Source organism: Perissodus microlepis, chromosome 1 (assembly GCF_051167445.1).
Source record: "Perissodus microlepis isolate ML-2025 ecotype Zambia chromosome 1, ASM5116744v1, whole genome shotgun sequence".
Lineage (NCBI taxonomy): Eukaryota > Metazoa > Chordata > Actinopteri > Cichliformes > Cichlidae > Perissodus > Perissodus microlepis.
This window is the reverse complement of record NC_140461.1, coordinates 38,464,695-38,484,793: the sequence shown is the minus strand read 5'-3', so window position 1 is coordinate 38,484,793 and position 20,099 is coordinate 38,464,695. Positions and strand designations below refer to the sequence as shown.

The window sequence follows — 20,099 nt, the reverse complement described above, 5'->3', positions numbered from 1 at the left end:
TAGAAACAAACAAACAAATGAACAAAAGATTTTCTCCTTCATTTCTGTCAAACAATGCTGTATGAAACGTTTCCAGCTGTTAGTATCATGGTTGCTAGGCAACCTGGGCAGCGCAACGGAGGCTAGACCGTCCCATTTCACAAGCCTCGCACTTCCGGCCTTAGCGGTCTTTGAGTACGCGGCCATTGTGGACCGTTAAGGCTGCAGACCCTGAATTGGGATACAGCCTTTAAGGTCTCCAGAGGTAATGAACTAATCCTTTGATTCAGGTGTGGTGACCCAGGGTGAGATCTAAACCTGCAGGACACGGGTCCCTGAGGTCTGGAGTTGGACACCCCTGGCTTAGAAAAAAACAAAATGAAGACTTTGGACAGGCCTAGTTAAAGTGCTGACCTGAACATGACTGAGATGCTGTGGCATGACCTTAAAAAGACGGTTCATGCCGAAAACTCTCCAAAGTGTCTGAATTACAACGATTATGCAAAGATGAGGGGGCCAAAATTCCTCCACAGTGCTGTAAAAGACTCATTGTCAGTTATGGCAAACATGTGATTGCAGTTGTGTTGCTGCTGAGGGTGGCCCAACTCCTTATTAGGTTTAGGGGGTAATCACTTTTTCACACATTGGATTTTTTCCCCTTAAAAATAAACACCTTTAGAAACTGTATTTTGTGTTTACTTGTGTTTTATTTTTAATATTTTTATTTGTTTTATGATCTGAAACATTTAAGGGTGACAAACATACAAAAAAAGGTCATCAATAAGGGGGCAAACATAGAAGACGAGAGATACCTGCAGCCATCTGGAAGACTTTCTTCTTGTCTTCAGTGCGCTCCTGAGAAGGTTTGAAAAAACACTGACTTCAGACGCACACCATTATACTATCATTATGTAATGGCCAGTTTAAGGCTCCACTATATATACGCAGTGACATGACAAAGTATTTGCTCCCTCCCTTCTTTTGCATATGTGTGAGACTTAAATGTTTTAGGTCAAACAAATTGTAAAACTGACAACCTGAGTAAATACAAAACACAAATGCGTACAGACAGTATTTATGTTTACAAAATTAAAAATGATAAACATTTCCACTCCCCCTGTGTGTGGTCTTCATCCTTCTAGCTAAGGCCCTCTAACAGAGACCTGGGAGGTTGACGGTCCTTCACAATATCTTTGTTCCTTCCCAACTGAGGGTACTGCTCCTTGTGGCCGTTTATCTTGTAGTCAAATATCTCACCAATGATATGTTTACTGCCTGAATTGACACCAAAAAAGCCTGAATGCTCCACACATCAAAATCAGAATCAGAAAGACTTTATTTATCCCCAAGGGGCAATTAAGAGGATACTTAATTATGGATACTAGGGTGCTTGACACTTTAAAAGGCTAACAGTGTACTTAATGGGACTTTGGAAGACAAAGTCAAAGACAATCACAGAGGTCACCATCAAGTGTGGGCATACCAAGGTGATGCCCACTTCTGGATAGGCCTCAACCCTCTAAAGCAGTTTATCAGTAAGATTGGATAGGAATATATATTTAGGTCTGGAGTGACCATTAGCCATCTCCTGTACAAAGAAATTATGATGTACACCAGGAGATCCACTTCAGCATCTACTGTGAGGACATCGTGATTTTATTCGAACTGGATAAGTTTGGTTGAAAACAGAGGAAAGGTGATGCAGACTATTAAGCCAGAAAGGAGAATAGCAGATATGCAGGATAGCTACAAGTGCCTGGGTATCCCACAGGCCAGTGGGAACCATGATAAAGATGCAAAAAGGTCAGGCACAGCCAAATACCTCCAGAAGGTAAGATAGGTGCTGAGAAGGCAGCTAAACAGTAAGAATAGGATCCATGCCATCAGTAGAGATTCCCTACCAGTTATCTGAATAAAAAGCTAGCTAAAAGAGGAGACGGATGCCGCTAATGTGAAGATACAAACATTCCTCATAATGTCCATCCAATCCACATGAAGTCCAGGACCTTGAGGCTCTATGAGCAGTAAAAAGAGGGAGTGAGGATTAGTGACTATCAAAGTCACCATCCAGGATATAGCATAGAACATATGCAAATAGATCAGGCCCATCAAGACAGACAGTGATGCAGAACAGGACCAGGAACCATTATAGATGACCAAGCCTGTGCATGGGATGTACCTTTGAAAGGCGGAGGAAGTGGCTGACATGAACAAATCCCACAGTTGCTGGGAAAAGCTGGCTTAAAGGACAGCACAGAGGGATGATGGTGGTAGATCCACAGGAAGAATCTACTACAGACAACAGGACCCAAGTTAGGGTCTGCAAAAGGTACTTGAGAGACAATCCAGCAGATAGTAGCTTCCAGTAGATCCCAGGCACAACATCAGATGTCTATGTCCAGAAGGACCCAGTCCCAGGAAAGATACTATATGTTTACAATGCTATCTGGAAAATCATTTGTTCTGTTAAATAGCACTTGGGAAATTTTTGACAAAAACTTTAAATTTCATAGAGGGGCTAATAAGTTTGTCCTCATCTGTAAATGCCTTTCTCTCTCTTATTTTTATGTGAAAAATTGCTGAAAGTGATTCAACTTACAGTCTGGAGCTGCATCCTTAGCTGGTTGTTGGTGAATTTGAGGGATCTGGCGATAGACTGGAGATAGTATATCAGCATGCTGAAACACAGTTGAACAAATCACAAGTCATGTAGGATACAGATGTTTGCGTATTTGCATATTGTGAGTGTATGTGTATATGTGTGTGAGAGAGAGAATTAGAGAGAAATTGTGAGTGAGAGAGCGCATGTCTACGTGACAGATATATGCAATATGTGTCGTGTGCAGCCTCACAACAGCAGCAGCAGTGCTGGCAGTACGACGACAGGACTGGTGATATAACTTATTACTTTACTGAACCACATCGGGAAGTCAGTGGCCACTGTCTCAGAGATGATGTCGTAAATCTTCTCTTGACCACTGAAACACAAATTTAAGCATTTTTCTTTGTCTGAACACTGAAACACAACCACACAAGAAGGGGGAAAACAAAAGAGCTGTTCATGCACCACATTTCAAAAACCAGTAGTTAGGGTATATAGTATATCACTGGTAACTTCCACATCGATGAAAGCAAAAATAATGCTGAATGAAATATATACAGCTGCATGACAACATATATTGCCATCCAGTTGACAACTTCAGGGAAGGCTTTGCTTATTTCAGCAAGACAGTCCAGAACATTCTGCATCCATTTCAATAATATAGCTCCAAAAGGGACAACAGTGGGCATCGCTTTCAAACTGCAGCAACTCGTTCCAACACGGAGACGCAACACAGAAGGAAATGGAGATGTTTCCTACTGTTTTAATGTGTATCTGGCAATGGAGTTTAATCAACATTTCATATAAATTGAATAATATTTTTCAATTTCAGTTATTTAATATGTTCTTTCTGAAGTATTTAAATATAGTCTTTAAATGGTATGAAAATTACTGATTTTATTTAAATACCCTACCAGCTTTTTTGGAAACAGGATTTAACTTTGTATACTATGCAAAGAAAGATCTTTTCCAAACTATGATGCTACGCTCATAAATTAAAATATGTCCCGTTTCAAAACACACATAAATATGTATTGTGCAGGCTGAGGATGGAAGACACCAAAATTGGGAATTCTCTAAAACATGCATATATCCCTCATTGGTACATGTGGTAAAACGTCCACTACTGTCTTACATTCTCAGCACAGTAAATAAAAAAGGGAATCTGTTCATTAAAAACAAGAAACAGTCAGAGGCTTGCTTCCCTGAGCAGTATTTACTTTAGGGAAATAGTATTGTATTTTGCCTGCATTATCACTTTGACCTTAGGTCAATTTATTGACCTTTGGGAGAGGTCAGAGGTGAAACGTGACACGATATTCAAAATCTTTATACAGTGCGTTCTACTGTATATGTTGACAATACACACCAAAATTCCAAGAGTCATAGTTTCCATAAAGTCTTTTGTCAGTTTCTCACCAATAAATTGTTAAGTTGACCTTGAAGGTCTCGATGGATGTAAGATAAATTTTAATTCCTTACCTGAAAGGTCCGCAGTGTTGTGATGGTCTGTATCTCACTATAGCAAAGATGGTGGGCAGCATACACAAAAACAGCATGAAAAGCAGCATAGCCAGGTAGAAGTTGTTTGACCTAAAAAAGCAAAGCAACGTGAGAACATGGATGTGTTGATATGATTCATTTTTACATTACTGTCTTTCCTTCATGCTCCTGAGCAGTTCAGTAGAAAATTACAATTCATGTGAATCAACTTAGCAGAAGTATCCCAGAGTATATCTGCAAAATATGCTCTAAACAGTTTGTCATCTTCAAAAGGTAAACTTTTTTTCTTTGTTTTTTCTGTGTATCTGACCACATATCTGTAACATCTAACTGAAAATTGACAAAGTAACTAGATTAAGTGTTGTGACTATTCTACTTGCCAAAATACACTGCTCAATAAATAAATAAACTAAGGAAGATTTTTCATAAAAGTATAGCATCAAGTCACTTAAACTTCTGGGATCTTAATCTGATAAGCTAAGTAGCAGTGGGCGTTATTACAGGAGAGCTGACAGGGCTGTAAAAGGTCCCGACCCATCAGCAGAGCTAGAATCTGTTCCTTTGTGCAACGAGTAACAGGATAAGCACTGTTCCCTTTTTGAGCAATAAAGATCATAGAAAAAAAATATTCTGACAAATCTTGAACGAGTGGTGAATCATGAGAACTGCAGAACTCAAGTGTGCTTCAGCTTGCGGTCAAAAAGAGATGGCCAGATATTCTCCTGCAGGAAGTTTTGGTAGACAGCAGAATTCATGTCTCCATTTACCACAGCGAGGTCATGTATGTTTGGATTTGTTCCCCCTTAATAATAAACACCTTCATTCAGAAGCTGCATTTTGTGTTTACTTGTGTTATCTTTGTCTAATATTTAAATTTGTTTGATGATCTGAAAAATTTAAATGTCACAGATACAAAAATATAGGAAATCAGGAAGTGGACAAAAAGTTTTTCACACCACTGTATTTTCATTTGCACAGTGAACTGTCGATGCTATCAATATGCACATGTGTCTTGTGTGATTTTCCACCACATCTGGGAGTAGCTGATAAGGACTGAAAGAGGCAATCACAGCTTTTTTAAAAAAAACATAAATCAGAGTGGCCTGACTGAGTATATGTGTGTATACGTAAGTTGCTGCACAGGCTGATAAGTGAACAGGCTTAAGAAAAATACCCCCTTTGCTGACAATATACAAGCCTTTGGTGGCAATTTTAAATCTTTGTCAAACTGCAATGAGCCAAGGATGTAATATAAGAGACTGTCTGGACACAGACATTGTTGGTGTTTTGATGGTGGTTATGAAAAGTGCTGGGCTGCACCTCTCACTGACCTTGATTTCTCCATAGTGTTTGCACCATTTATGCCTTTTTGCAGCATTTTAATGGATTTTGTTTTAACAAATTGTGCTGTAAGGAAAAGACAGTCCAAAAGGTTTGTGCTTCAGTTTTGGTGAGTGAAAATTTAATATGTAATTAGTCCATTATTCAGCAGCATCACAGCACTAAACCTGTGCAGATACAGCTAGTTAACCAAGCTTGCTAAGATTACCTGAATTTACCTTTACTTTCATCCAAATGTGGGAAATTCTGTGTTCAAAATGCCAACACGGTGGTAGAAAAAACACTAATATTTAGGCCAAATAAAAAGTCAACAAATGATTTTTTTAACTATACTGGAAATTTGGGTATGTTTCATCTGTGTGTGTGTGTGTGTGTGTGTGTGTGTGTGTGTGTGTGCGCGCGCGCGTGTGTGTATCAAACCTGGATGCTCGAAAGACCTGCTGATGGGGAACATTACAGGTAAGTACAGCCCAGCTCCTCAGATACATCAGACCAATCAGCTTCAGCACATTAAAGGCAGGAAGACAGGGAGAAAAAAATGCCCCCATCCTGAAGGAAAGAAAGAGATAGATCAGTCACACACACACACACACACACACACACACACACACACACACACACACACACACACACTCACACACAGGCAATAAGGTCACACTTCATATAAAAGATATTACATTCAGTGGCTCATGATTTCACTTCATTACATTTATTGCTGCAAGGAGACGTTTCTGAAATTAGATGAGAAAATACAATCAAGAGGTGTAGTGGAAAGATTACAGAGAGCTACAGTCCGTTAAACAGGGTAATGGAGACCTGTCAGCACCAGTCAGGCCATTAGCTCTGAAATAGGTCCTGTGGTTCTGGAATTGTAAAATGTTTTTCAGACTTACCAGATCATTCCTTGGTTATAAATTAGATGCAAGACATTCTCGGCTATTTTGAATTCTCCATATTCAGGCTGAAAAAAGACAAAACAAAAGTAATCACTGCAACAATCCTGTGTCAGACCAGAGTCTCTCTGGGTCTTTATTGTCTTTTCATGACATGCCAAATGTTTTCAGTTACTGCAAAGGTCTGGTTTGCAGGGATGCCCGGTCATTACCAGGACTCCTGTGCTATGAAGACATACTCTTGTAAAAGATACAGCATTAGCATTGTCTTAGGTTAAAATTTGCAAGGTCTTCCCTGAAAACGACATCTGGATCAAATCATATATTGCTCTAAAATATGCATAGACCTTTGAGCTTTCATGGTGGTTTTGTAACCAACACAGTATGACAAATCCAGCTTTTGAACCTGAACCAGCTTCCCATCCCTACTGGGTAGTGACCAAAGGAATAATACTGCAGATATAAGTGGCAGAAATGAGCTTTCTCTGAAGACTGAATGGCCTCTCTCTTTGAGATAGGGTGAAGAAGTCGGCCATTTGGGAAGGGCTCAGAGTAGAACCACTGCTCCTCCACATTGAAAGGAGCCGGTTCAGGTGGTTCAGGCATCTGACCCCCCAAAAAACCCATCTCCACAGAGACTGTGTCAGCTCCCAAAAAGACAAAAAACAAACTAAAAGCCAGCAACAAACAACTTAAACATAAACAATCAAAAAGAAAGAACAGTACAGTATCCACATCTGAACCAAAGAGTAAAACAGTGAAATGTGGATTATTAAATATTAGGTCTCTCTCCTCCAAGTCTCTGTTAGTACATGACTTAATAATTGATCAACAAATTGATTTACTCTGCCTTACAGAAACCTGGTTGCAGCAGGATGATTATGTTAGTTTAAATGAATCAACACCCCCGAGTCATTCTAACTACCAGAAACCTCGAAGCACAGGCCGAGGGGGCGGTGTGGCAGCAATTTTTCACACCAGCCTATTAATCAACCAAAGACCCAGACAGACTTTTAATTCATTTGAAAGCCTGATGCTTAGCCTCGTCCACCCCAGCTGTAAAACTCAGAAACCAGTCTTACTTGTTACCATCTATCGTCCACCTGGGCCTTACACAGAGTTTCTCTCTGATTTCTCAGACTTTTATCTGATTTAGTTCTGAGCTCAGATAAAATAATTATTGTGGGTGATTTTAACATCCATGTAGATGCTAAGAATGACAGCCTCAACGTGGCATTTAATCTGTTATTAGACTCAATTGGCTTCTCTCAAACTGTAAAAGAACCCACCCACCACTTTAATCACACTCTAGATCTTGTTTTAACATATGGCATAGAAACTGAACATTTAACAGTGTTTCCTGAAAACCCTCTCCTGTCTGATCATTTCCTGATAACATTTACATTTACAATAATTGATTACTCAGCAGTGGAGAGCAGACTTTATCACAGTAGATGTCTTTCTGAAAGCGCTGTAACTAAGTTTAAGAATATAATCCACCCACTGTTATCATCTTCAATGCCCTGTACCAACACAGAGCAGAGCAGCTATCTGAACGCTACTCCAACAGAGGTCGATCATCTTGTTAATAATTTTACCTCCTCACTACGTACGACTCTGGATACTGTAGCTCCTGTGAAAACTAAGGTCTCTAATCAGAAGTACCTGACTCCGTGGTATAATTCTCAAACACGTAGCCTAAAGCAGATGACTCATAAGCTGGAGAGGAAATGGCGTGTCACAAATTTAGAGGATCATCATTTAGCCTGGAGAAATAGTTTGTTGCTTTATAAGAAAGCCCTCCGCAAAGCCAGAACATCTTACTATTCATCACTGATTGAAGAAAATAAGAACAACCCCAGGTTTCTCTTCAGCTCTGTAGCCAGGCTGACAAACAGTCAGAGCTCTGTTGAGCCAACCATCCCTTTAACGTTAACTAGTAATGACTTCATGAACTTCTTCACAAATAAAATTTTTATCATTAGAGAAAAAATTACCAATAATCATCCCACAGATGTAATATTATCTACAGCTACTCTTAGTACCATTGATGTTAAGTTAGACTCTTTTTCTCCAATTGATCTTTCTGAGTTAACTTCAATAATTACTTCCTCCAAACCATCAACGTGTCTTTTAGACCCCATTCCTACAAAACTGCTCAAAGAAGTCCTGCCATTAATTAATGCTTTGATCTTAAATATGATCAACCTATCTCTAATAATCAGCTATGTACCACAGGCCTTCAAGCTGGCTGTAGTTAAACCTTTACTCAAAAAGCATCTCTAGACCCAGCAGTCTTAGCTAATTATAGGCCAATCTCCAACCTTCCTTTCATATCAAACATCCTTGAAAGAGTAGTTGTCAAACAGCTAAGAGATCATCTGCAGAGGAATGGTTTATTTGAAGAGTTTCAGTCAGGTTTCAGAGCTCATCACAGCACAGAAACAGCTTTAGTGAAGCTTACAAATGATCTTCTTATGGCCTCTGACAGTGGACTCATCTCTGTGCTTGTCCTGCTATACCTCAGTGCAGCGTTCGATACTGTCGACCATAATATCCTATTAGAGCGATTAGAACATGCTGTAGGTATTACAGGTACTGTGCTGCAGTGGTTTGTATCATATCTATCTAATAGACTCCAGTTTGTGCATGTAAATGGAGAGTCCTCTTCACACACTGAGGTTAATTATGGAGTTCCACAGGGTTCAGTGCTAGGACCAATTCTGTTTACATTATACATGCTTCCCTTAGGCAGCATCATTAGAAGACATAGCATACATTTACACTGCTATGCAGATGACACCCAGCTCTATCTGTCCATGAAGCCAGATAACACACACCAAGGAGTTAAACTGCAGGAATGTCTTAAAGATATAAAGACCTGGATGGCCGCTAACTTTCTGCTTCTTAATTCAGATCAAACTGAGGTTATTGTACTCGGCCCTGAGAATCTTAGAAATATGGTATCTAACCAGATTCTTACTCTGGATGGCATTACCTTGGCCTCCAGTAACACTGTGAGGAACCTTGGAGTCATTTTTGACCAGGACATGTCCTTCAACGCACATATTAAACAAATATGTAAGACCTCTTTCTTCCATTTGCGCAACATCTCTAAAATTAGAAATATCCTGTCTCAGAGTGACGCTGAAAAACTAGTTCATGCATTTATTACTTCCAGGCTGGACGACTGTAATTCGTTATTATCAGGATGTCCAAAAAACTCGGTGAAAAGCCTTCAGCTGATCCAAAATGCTGCAGCAAGAGTCCTGACAGGGACTAGAAAGAGAGAGCAGATTTCTCCTGTTTTGGCTTCCCTTCATTGGCTTCCTGTTAAATCCAGAATTTAAGTATTTAAAAGTAGAATGGGAGGCAGAGCCTTCAGTTTTCAGGCGCCTCTTCTGTGGGAACAGCTTCCAGTTTGGATTCAGGAGACAGACACTATCTCTACTTTCAGGATTAGGCTTCAAACTTTCCTTTTTGCTAAAGCATATAGTTAGGGCTGGACCAGGTGACCCTGAATCCTCCCTTAGTTATGCTGCAATAGAGTTTTTCCTTTCCAGTCACCTTTCTCACTCACTATGTATTAATAGACCTCTCTGCATTGAATCATATCTGTCATTAACCTCTGTCTCTCTTCCACAGCATGTCTTTATCCTGTTTTCCTTCACTCACCCCAACCGGTCGCAGCAGATGGCCCCGCCCCTCCCTGAGCCTGGTTCTGCTGGAGGTTTCTTCCTGTTAAAAGGGAGTTTTTCCTTCCCACTGTCGCCAAAGTGCTGCTCATAGGGGGTCATATGATTGTTGGGTTTTTCTCTGTATCTATGAAGCGCCTTGAGGCGACTTTTGTTGTGATTTGGCGCTATATAAATAAAATTGAATTGAATTGAATTATAATCTGCTCGACTGACCCAATTAATGCCCGTGCAGTTGAATGGTTCAGTCTGAATCCATACTGACTGTCAGAGAGAAATTTATGTTTATCTGTCCCACAAAGTCTAGAGTCTGGTTTTTCCCTGGTTGTGGTCTCTTGTGATTACTGTCAAACTGCAAAAACTGGAAAAAAAAATTATTGAAACTATTATCAATTAGGGTGGCACAATGAAGTGTAATTCTGTTTGGCCTAGTGATTTTAGGATAGCCCAACTGTTGTGTTAATTCATTAGTTTTTTATGGTTTTTTTTTAATTCAACAGGACAATGTTAAAGTCACCACAGATAAATATATCTGATTTGATATAATTTGATTTGCTTTTGAGCTGAACGCTAGAGCCTGCTGCTTTATATATACAGCAAATATTAGAACATTTTTTTAATATTCCTTGCAAATTTCAATTGTTACACATTGACTAATAAGTTATCAAACACAGTTATCATAGCTCCCACCACCTTGTAATCTATTTTTTATCCATGTACACAGCCCCCCCCCCCTTTCCTGGGTTGAAAAGTCCAGTTGAAAGTCCATCCCTGTTTCTGCATTAATCCATATTTCAGATACAGCAATAATTTTGAAAGCTTTTGTTAACTGATTTAAATATTCTTTATCGTTATTGATCATTTATCATTATCATTTAATGGTGTGATTAAACTGTTCATCACTGTGGCAGCAACAGCTGATGTCTTCAGTATTGGAGAAGAAATCATTCTCTGGGTCTATTTCCTTTTTCAAGTCTGAAACATTATGACCTGTGTATTGTGTATGTATACAGAATTCCATTCAATAGAATAAGAATAAATACCTTAATTCTCATGTTTAGCATTTACTTGCTAAATTTTGTAAAAGCAAAAGCTTGCAACCAACTTACAAATTTGCTCTCTAAATCCCAGCAGCAGCAGTCACTGAGGTAGCGAACCACTAGACCTCTGATGAAGTCAATGAGCAGGATGCTCGCCACTGTGAAGATCATGTCAATGATGGACAGCTTCAACATCTCCTAAAGACACAATATACACATATTCATCAGGGAAATTTACAAATACTATATACAAGTATTTTATTTTACATACACACACACACACACACACACACACACATATATATATATATATATATATATATATATATAGATACAGGGAGTGCAGAATTATTAGGCAAATGAGTATTTTGTCCACATCATCCTCTTCATGCATGTTGTCTTACTCCAAGCTGTATAGGCTCGAAAGCCTACTACCAATTAAGCATATTAGGTGATGTGCATCTCTGTAATGAGAAGGGGTGTGGTCTAATGACATCAACACCCTATATCAGGTGTGCATAATTATTAGGCAACGTCCTTTCCTTTGGCAAAATGGGTCAAAAGAAGGACTTGACAGGCTCAGAAAAGTCAAAAATAGTGAGATATCTTGCAGAGGGATGCAGCAGTCTCAAAATTGCAAAGCTTCTGAAGCGTGATCATCGAACAATCAAGCGTTTCATTCAAAATAGTCAACAGGGTCGCAAGAAGCGTGTGGAAAAACCAAGGTGCAAAATAACTGCCCATGAACTGAGAAAAGTCAAGCGTGCAGCTGCCAAGATGCCACTTGCCACCAGTTTGGCCATATTTCAGAGCTGCAACATCACTGGAGTGCCCAAAAGCACAAGGTGTGCAATACTCAGAGACATGGCCAAGGTAAGAAAGGCTGAAAGACGACCACCACTGAACAAGACACACAAGCTGAAACGTCAAGACTGGGCCAAGAAATATCTCAAGACTGGTTTTTCTAAGGTTTTATGGACTGATGACATGAGAGTGAGTCTTGATGGGCCAGATGGATGGGCCCGTGGCTGGATTGGTAAAGGGCAGAGAGCTCCAGTCCGACTCAGACGCCAGCAAGGTGGAGGTGGAGTACTGGTTTGGGCTGGTATCATCAAAGATGAGCTTGTGGGGCCTTTTCGGGTTGAGGATGGAGTCAAGCTCAACTCCCAGTCCTACTGCCAGTTTCTGGAAGACACCTTCTTCAAGCAGTGGTACAGGAAGAAGTCTGCATCCTTCAAGAAAAACATGATTTTCATGCAGGACAATGCTCCATCACACGCGTCCAAGTACTCCACAGCGTGGCTGGCAAGAAAGGGTATAAAAGAAGAAAAACTAATGACATGGCCTCCTTGTTCACCTGATCTGAACCCCATTGAGAACCTGTGGTCCATCATCAAATGTGAGATTTACAAGGAGGGAAAACAGTACACCTCTCTGAACAGTGTCTGGGAGGCTGTGGTTGCTGCTGCACGCAATGTTGATGGTGAACAGATCAAAACACTGACAGAATCCATGGATGGCAGGCTTTTGAGTGTCCTTGCAAAGAAAGGTGGCTATATTGGTCGCTGATTTGTTTTTGTTTTGTTTTTGAATGTCAGAAATGTATATTTGTGAATGTGGAGATGTTATATTGGTTTCACTGGTAAAAATAAATAATTGAAATGGGTATATATTTGTTTTTTGTTAAGTTGCCTAATAATTATGCACAGTAATAGTCACCTGCACACACAGATATCCCCCTAAAATAGCTAAAACTAAAAACAAACTAAAAACTACTTCCAAAAACATTCAGCTTTGATATTAATGAGTTTTTTGGGTTCATTGAGAACATGGTTGTTGTTCAATAATAAAATTATTCCTCAAAAATACAACTTGCCTAATAATTCTGCACTCCCTGTATATATCATATATACCAGGCATAACATTATGACCACTGACAGGTTAAGTGAATAATACTGATTATCTCTCCTGCTACTGGGTGGAATACATTAGTGAGCAAGTTAATATTTTGCCCTCAAAGTTTGGCAAGCGTAAGGATTTGAGCAACCTGGAGGACTGGTTCAGAGGAGCTCCAAAACTTTTGGGGTGTTCCCACTTTCACAGTTGGGAACCAGCGACAGGGTCATGGGCTCGTGTGGCTCATTGATGCACATGGCGAGGAGAGCTTGCCTACGTGTTCCGATCTAACAGATGAGCTACTGTAGCTCAAACAATTCTGAAAAAGTGGTTCTGATAGAAAGGTGTTAGAATACACAATGCATCACTGTCATTTGATGTTTTGGCAACAGGCAGGTGGTCATAATGTTTATATATATTTTTATCATTTCCACAAATATACACCGTTATCCAATCAGAAAGCAAAACCTGTCCAACATAGGTCTCCCAGCACTGATCCTGTTGTCGGGTGTTCTTTTCAAACACAGCTGTCTGGTTGTAGACGTCCCCTGAGCTGCTCCTGCTGGTTACAGCCAGCACTGTGGCGATGGTTGCTGTGGTGCTGTTGTGATTCTTAGAGAGGGAGATATCTGACACTAGGGTGGAGAGGCTGTTTCCCTCAGGATGCGATATTGTGGCCAGAAAGGAGCTGGACTCATTCCAGTTACTGTTACTCACTTGGACCTTGAAGACAGATCACAATCCATACAGCTGTGTGCTATGCTTTAATTATATGAGTGACTTCAAAGGTATTTCTTAATTCAAGGGCTGCATCCTTAGAATCTCCATGATGACCGAGAAGGAGCTTCTTCTCGAGTGGCTCGAGTGAGTGGCTGTTAACGGTCTAGTCCAACTGTGACAGTAGCAACTAGATATATGTTGGACAACATTGTTTGAAAGAAACAGTAACAAATCTTTATTTTATCCAAATTGCTTTACTGTTACTTGAAAAAACTAAGATATTTAAATCGATGTGTGATGTATCTGAGGCTGAGAGAACACCGTGGGAATATAAAGACAAGAGTCCCTTTAGACCAGAGTGTTAACTTTAGCCAATAAACAAATTTGTACAGCAGCACAAAAGTAGCAATTATATTAGATCCTACAGGTTTGTTTTATTATAATATATATATTTATGCACATTTTGAAAAATGATCCAGGGAGGTATTTAACTCAAATACTGCAGTCCAGTTCAAATTCATGAAACACTTAATGATTTAAATTTACTTTATGGATCTATGACTGACTGTTTCAGGTAAAATGAAGGATAAACTCTTTTTTCTTAGCTCATCTGTATTCTCTTTATCACAGCGTATTTGTGAAAAAGAATGCACAAACTATAGTTCCTAGTAAGTCTAGGAAAAGATACACAAATTATAATATAGAGCAGCGGTCTCCAACCTTTTTTGCGCCACGGACCGGTTTATGCCCGACAATATTTTCACGGACCGGCCTTTAAGGTGTCGCGGATAAATACAACAAAATAAAACTAGTACCGGTACCGAAAAAAAAGAAAATTTATTCATAACACACGTGAAAAGACCAAGAAAAACCGAGTAAACAATAAAAACGATGACAAAATAACGCTGAAAACCGATAAAAACCCTGAAAACTATACATTTCACACCTGAGCCTCAACTCTCACGGCCCGGTACCAAACGACTCACGGACCGGTACCGGTCCGAGGCCCGGGGGTTGGGGACCGCTGATATAGACAACTATTTTAATTGTCAGTGATGTAGTGTATTGATTTGTTAGATAACATTTACTTGTGATTAATGGCAGTTTCCACCAATTAATGGTTTCTGTTAATAAATGAGAATAACCTAAGTTATGTGTGAACTTAGGTCAAGAAAAGATGTTTAAAATGCTAAAGATGCTAAATTCAATTTATATTTATATTTATTTATATATATATATATATATATATATATATATATATATATCTATATATATATATATATATATATATATATATATATATATATATAAAATTATGTATTTTTTATATATTTATATGTTTTATATATTTATACAGCGCCAAATCCCAACAACAGTCACCTCAAGGTGGCTTTATATTGTAAGGTAGACCCTACTATATAATAACAATACATACAGAAAAAACCCCAAAAATCATATGACCCCCTATGAGCAAGCACTTTGGTGACAGTGGGAAGGAAAAACTCCCTTTTAACAGGAAGAAACCTCCGGCAGAACCAGGCTCAGGGAGGGGCGGGGCCATCTGCCGTGACTGGTTGGGGTGAGAGAGAGAAGACGGAACAAAAGACATGCTGTGGAATAGAGCGACTGAAGGCTTTTCAGGGAGTTTTTAGGACATCCTGACATAACAAATTACAGTAGTCCAGCCTGGAAGTGATAAATGCATGAACAGCTTTTTCAGCTTCACTTTGAGACAGGGCATCTCTATGGGCAGAAATCTGTGCCATCAGAAACTGAATTTGAATAAGTTAAATTCGAATTTGAATTGCTCAGATTGAATCTGAATTGTAACTTGAATAAATGTTTTTAAAAACTGAATTTGAATTAGCCTAATTTGAAATTCACTTTATTGGTTTGAAAATGATCATCACTAAACTGAAATTGAATTTTAGATTTTGAAATTGAATTCATTTGCTTTGAAACTGTATTTTATCCTTTAAAAATTTAGTTCTCGAATAATTTCAGATTCACTTCTCACCATTCAGTTTCAGTTCTACAATTCAGTTTTTTGGGACTTACATCCGGTTCTGGTTCAAGAGTAATTAGCGCAGATTAATAGAACTACGTTTTACTAGCGGACCGAAAGTGTTACTGACGGGAATCTACAGCGTTTTGAGCTGAATTCAGACTTCAGAAGTCATTCGTCATGTCGAATGACCAGCGGATAAACTCTCAGGTTGGTAATAAATGTATTACATGTATGAGAACAAGCGTCATGTTAACAAATGATAGCTGTACAGTAACTTTTATGCTTATTGTAGCTGTTAGCTAAAAACGCTAATTTAGCGTAGTTTGCCCTGAATTCAGCTTTGACAAATATGATCGACTGTTTCTAGTAGAATTCCAAAGTTGTCATCTTGGACCCTCTCAGAGCTCTGTATGCTTGCAGAGACCCCTACAGTAGGGAAACATGCAAAACGGTGTCCAAACCTTTGTGTTTTAGCTTTATTTATGTCTTACACATAGTCTGAAGTCTGAATTCAGCTCAAAACGCTGTAGATTCCCGTCAGTAACACTTTCGGTCCGCTAGTAAAACGTAGTTCTATTAATCTGCGCTAATTACTCTTGAACCAGAACCGGATGTAAGTCCCAAAAAACTGAATTGTAGAACTGAAACTGAATGGTGAGAAGTGAATCTGAAATTATTCGAGAACTAAATTTTTAAAGGATAAAATACAGTTTCAAAGCAAATGAATTCAATTTCAAAATATAAAATTCAATTTCAATTTAGTGATGATCATTTTCAAACCAATAAATTGAATTTCAAATTAGGCTAATTCAAATTCAGTATTTAAAAACATTTATTCAAGTTACAATTCAGATTCAATCTGAGCAATTCAAATTCAAATTTAACTTATTCAAATTCAGTTTCTGATGGCACAGATTTCTGCCCATACACTTCTAATTTTAGAGATATTGTGCAAATGGAAGAAAGAAGTCCTACATATTTGTTTAATATGTGCACTGAAGGTCATATCCTGGTCAAAAAGGACTCCAAGTGTGATGAAAGAATCTGAGGAATGTTTCTATCACCTTGTTGAATGTATGCTACAAAGAATTAAGTCAGTTTTGTCAGACAAAAAGGGGTCCAGACTGGTAGTAGTGAGGTGTACCTAATGAAGTGACAAGTGGGTGATGTAATGGCTTGTTTGCAAAGCCAAAAAATAAAATATGTAATTTCAACACTGCACAGTCTTAACACCTTTTAGGTATCCAAATCATAATCAGAGCTTTATTGTACATCATCAATTTTCTTAACTGAATACGTTTTTGAACACTTCCCCTCTATTGCCAAACTGAAAAGCAGGGGAAAAGTGAATTCCCTAGTGCATCAGAGTGCAAGGATAATTTTGTATTGTACTGTATTGTTAAAGCTTTTAAACATTTTTTTAAGTATTAAGAAATTGTTTCATGTTCTTAACATGAAAACAACTCACCTTCACTTCGTTATTATATGCTCAGATAAGCCTGCAAAGTTTGATTGTATGAATGTATAATCTCAAATAATCAGGAGAAAAGTTCTTATCACTATCATTTTTATATTTAATATAAAAGAACAGATGACTAGTGGACCATCCATTACATACAGAATTACTTAGGCAGTTTGTAAAATTAATTACGGTTTACTTAAATTATTTACATTATAATGAATGTCTCCTTTACTGTAAAAAACATAACAAAAAACAAAACATAATTTGAAATAAAGTACCTCGAAATAACATTTAATTATGTAATCACACTGTTGGTCACTGTTGGCTTTTTTCTCCCTAAAACATTGAAGCATATTAAACTTCACACCACTAAACAGACCCAGCTTTGGTATCAAAACTGAATTGTATGTGCAGAGGATTTTAAAAGTTATACACAACTGAAGGGAAATCTAGATATATTTAGTATCAATTTTCCATAGCATCTACACAAACTCTGAAACATGTAAGTTGGTTTTTTGACTGCTTATGTTTTAATGTAAAAGCTTTAAAAGCATCACTAACTCATTACACATCTGAAACTTTGTAGAATTTTGACATTTTAGACTCTTGTTAATATTTTTGCTACAGGATATTTGAGTGAGATAAAAACAAGTAATTACATTTGAGTTTATTCCTTGACTGCATTCCTTGGACCATCCTTTTCAAAAAATATTCTAGAACCACCAATGCGCAATGAATCTTGGGATAGAGTGGGCCACCAAGGTTCCACCTCATGGATCCTTCAGATCCCGGGAAAACAGTCTTCTTCGCATTGCTGTGACATAATCAGCCTTCAAATGTGGCCTTTGAAGGATGCAACCCCTGAATTCAGATGTCTAAAATGTAGGACTGAGCATTGTAGCATATTAGCTTATTTAGCCTACACAATTAGCATTAGCATTAGTATAAAGATAGTAGAAAATAATTCCAAACTAGTTAGTTTATGTGCATAAAAAGTAAACAGAATACCTGGACACATTTTAAAGACACTGAAGATAGAATGAACTGTGTTTACCTTCTTAAAGTCTTAACTTTGGCTCTAAAATGTAGCAAAGTAATACTACTGGAATAGTGCTAGTTGTTAGCATAACAAGTTTACCAGTTATTTTCTGTCCAATGTGTTGCTCATGTCAACATTAAAATAACCTATATTCTGAATTTTCACTTGAATGATATGTATCTCAGTTTAACTGTTTAAAGCCATATGTATTGTATTTGATGAGATTTTGTGAGTTAGGGACTTTTACATCAGTGATATTTCTCCCCTTAACAATCAATTCCACACTATACTTTTAAATAATAAATTGCAACAAAAAATAAATAAAATGCCTGAGTCACAATACAGATTTAAACTCATATTAATATTCATCAATATTCGCCTCTGTCAGTGCGCCCCAGGGTGGCTGTGGCTACAATGTAGCTGCCATCACCAGTGTGTGAATGTGTGTGTGAATGGGTGGATGACTGGATGTGTAAAGCGCTTTGGGGTCCTTAGGGACTAGTAAAGCTCTATACAAATACAGGCCATTTACCATTTACCATTTACTTTTTTAATTTCATCAGAAGGTCCACTAAATACTGCATTTTCAAAACATGATTTTTGTAGCAATTCTTCCATGGTTAAATATTTGGTAACTTGTTTGTGCTATTTTCTAGTAACTGTGGCAAAATGAATGACCAGCAAATTAAATTATTAATCTTATATTATTTTCTAAATAGTGTTCAAATTTAAAACAAGATAACTAATTCTTAACTGGGGCTAGTTAACATACTCACAGCAGAGCTCATACTGTTGACTTTATCAAAGAGAGCAATGATGAGACTGTAGAGATTCCCAAGGTATAAGACAAGGACCCTGTAAATTGATGAGCATTGTAAGACCTTTCAGTTATTATATAAATACTGCTCCAATGAGGGCTCTCATCAGATCTTGATGAATGAAATAGTCAAAGTAAAAATTGTTACTGACAAACATTGTATAATTTGTTGAGAACAAAACAAACTAACCCACAAACCAAACTAACTTTGGTTAGTAGAAACTATATTATTAATATCAGTTACCCATAAAATCACCACAAACTTTAAAAAACCATAAAACCAGTTTTTGTACTACTTAGGTTTTAAATTAAAGACTTTAAAAACGTGCAGGGCCTGAGTAAGTTGCAACTCATATCACTATTGTCACATAACTAACCAAAGTTAAGGGAAAATTTTAACTTAGATTTTTGGCATAAAAGTGTAAGGGTTCCATTCAATTTCTGAATAGTATAGCATGCCATTATTGTGTCATTATAGGCTGCGGTTAGACAATGGTACCTGGCCAACTGGAATCGCAGTGAGGTTCGTGGGTGGTACATCTCCAGCTGAGCCACCAGTTCAAAAGCAGATGGAGCAATCATGGTGATGAGAGAAACCACTACACTCACCTGGAAAGAAGATGGATACATAAGTAACTGATGGGTAGTTGGTAGTTGGAGAAAAGTTTGTTATTTTAACTGAAATACATGTAACAAATATGTCTCATTGTTTCTAACAATTTCAGTGATTTCCGAGGGTCCTAATCAGTGTTGGTCAAGTTACTTGAAAAAAGTAATCAGTAACTAATTACTGATTACTTCCCCAAAAAAGTAATCCCGTTACTTTACTGATTACTTATTTTCAAAAGTAATTAATTACTTAGTTACTTAGTTACTTTTTAAAAACACGATTTACAACCTGAATAGGTGATAAAGCGATAGATCTGTCAACCCAATTCTACTTTTTCTTCATAATCCATCATACAAAATGTAATCAAATGGAAAAGTCTCTTTTTTTTAAACTTGTTTTATCCGTTTTAATCTTTTAACTTTATGCATCAAGCAAAAATTAAATTATATGCACCATTCTCTGACTTGACAAAATTAGTTTAACATTTAAACCTA

The 20,099-nt window shown here is 37.9% G+C and overlaps 1 protein-coding gene across 1 annotated transcript in view; it reads right to left on the bottom strand.

Annotated features, from left to right (window-relative positions):
- The window catches only part of tmc3 (transmembrane channel like 3), a 44,409-nt gene that overhangs the window by 5,515 nt on the left and 18,795 nt on the right, over window positions 1-20,099 (bottom strand). Inside the window, exons 11-20 of the mRNA XM_084923077.1 lie at window positions 19,495-19,604; window positions 18,955-19,033; window positions 13,418-13,672; window positions 11,123-11,251; window positions 6,319-6,386; window positions 5,846-5,974; window positions 4,064-4,174; window positions 2,832-2,957; window positions 2,579-2,657; window positions 792-834 (exon numbers count right to left, since the gene is read on the bottom strand). Of these exons, the coding sequence (XP_084779203.1) occupies window positions 792-834; window positions 2,579-2,657; window positions 2,832-2,957; window positions 4,064-4,174; window positions 5,846-5,974; window positions 6,319-6,386; window positions 11,123-11,251; window positions 13,418-13,672; window positions 18,955-19,033; window positions 19,495-19,604 (1,129 nt within the window). The remainder of the gene's footprint in view (window positions 1-791; window positions 835-2,578; window positions 2,658-2,831; window positions 2,958-4,063; window positions 4,175-5,845; window positions 5,975-6,318; window positions 6,387-11,122; window positions 11,252-13,417; window positions 13,673-18,954; window positions 19,034-19,494; window positions 19,605-20,099) is intronic.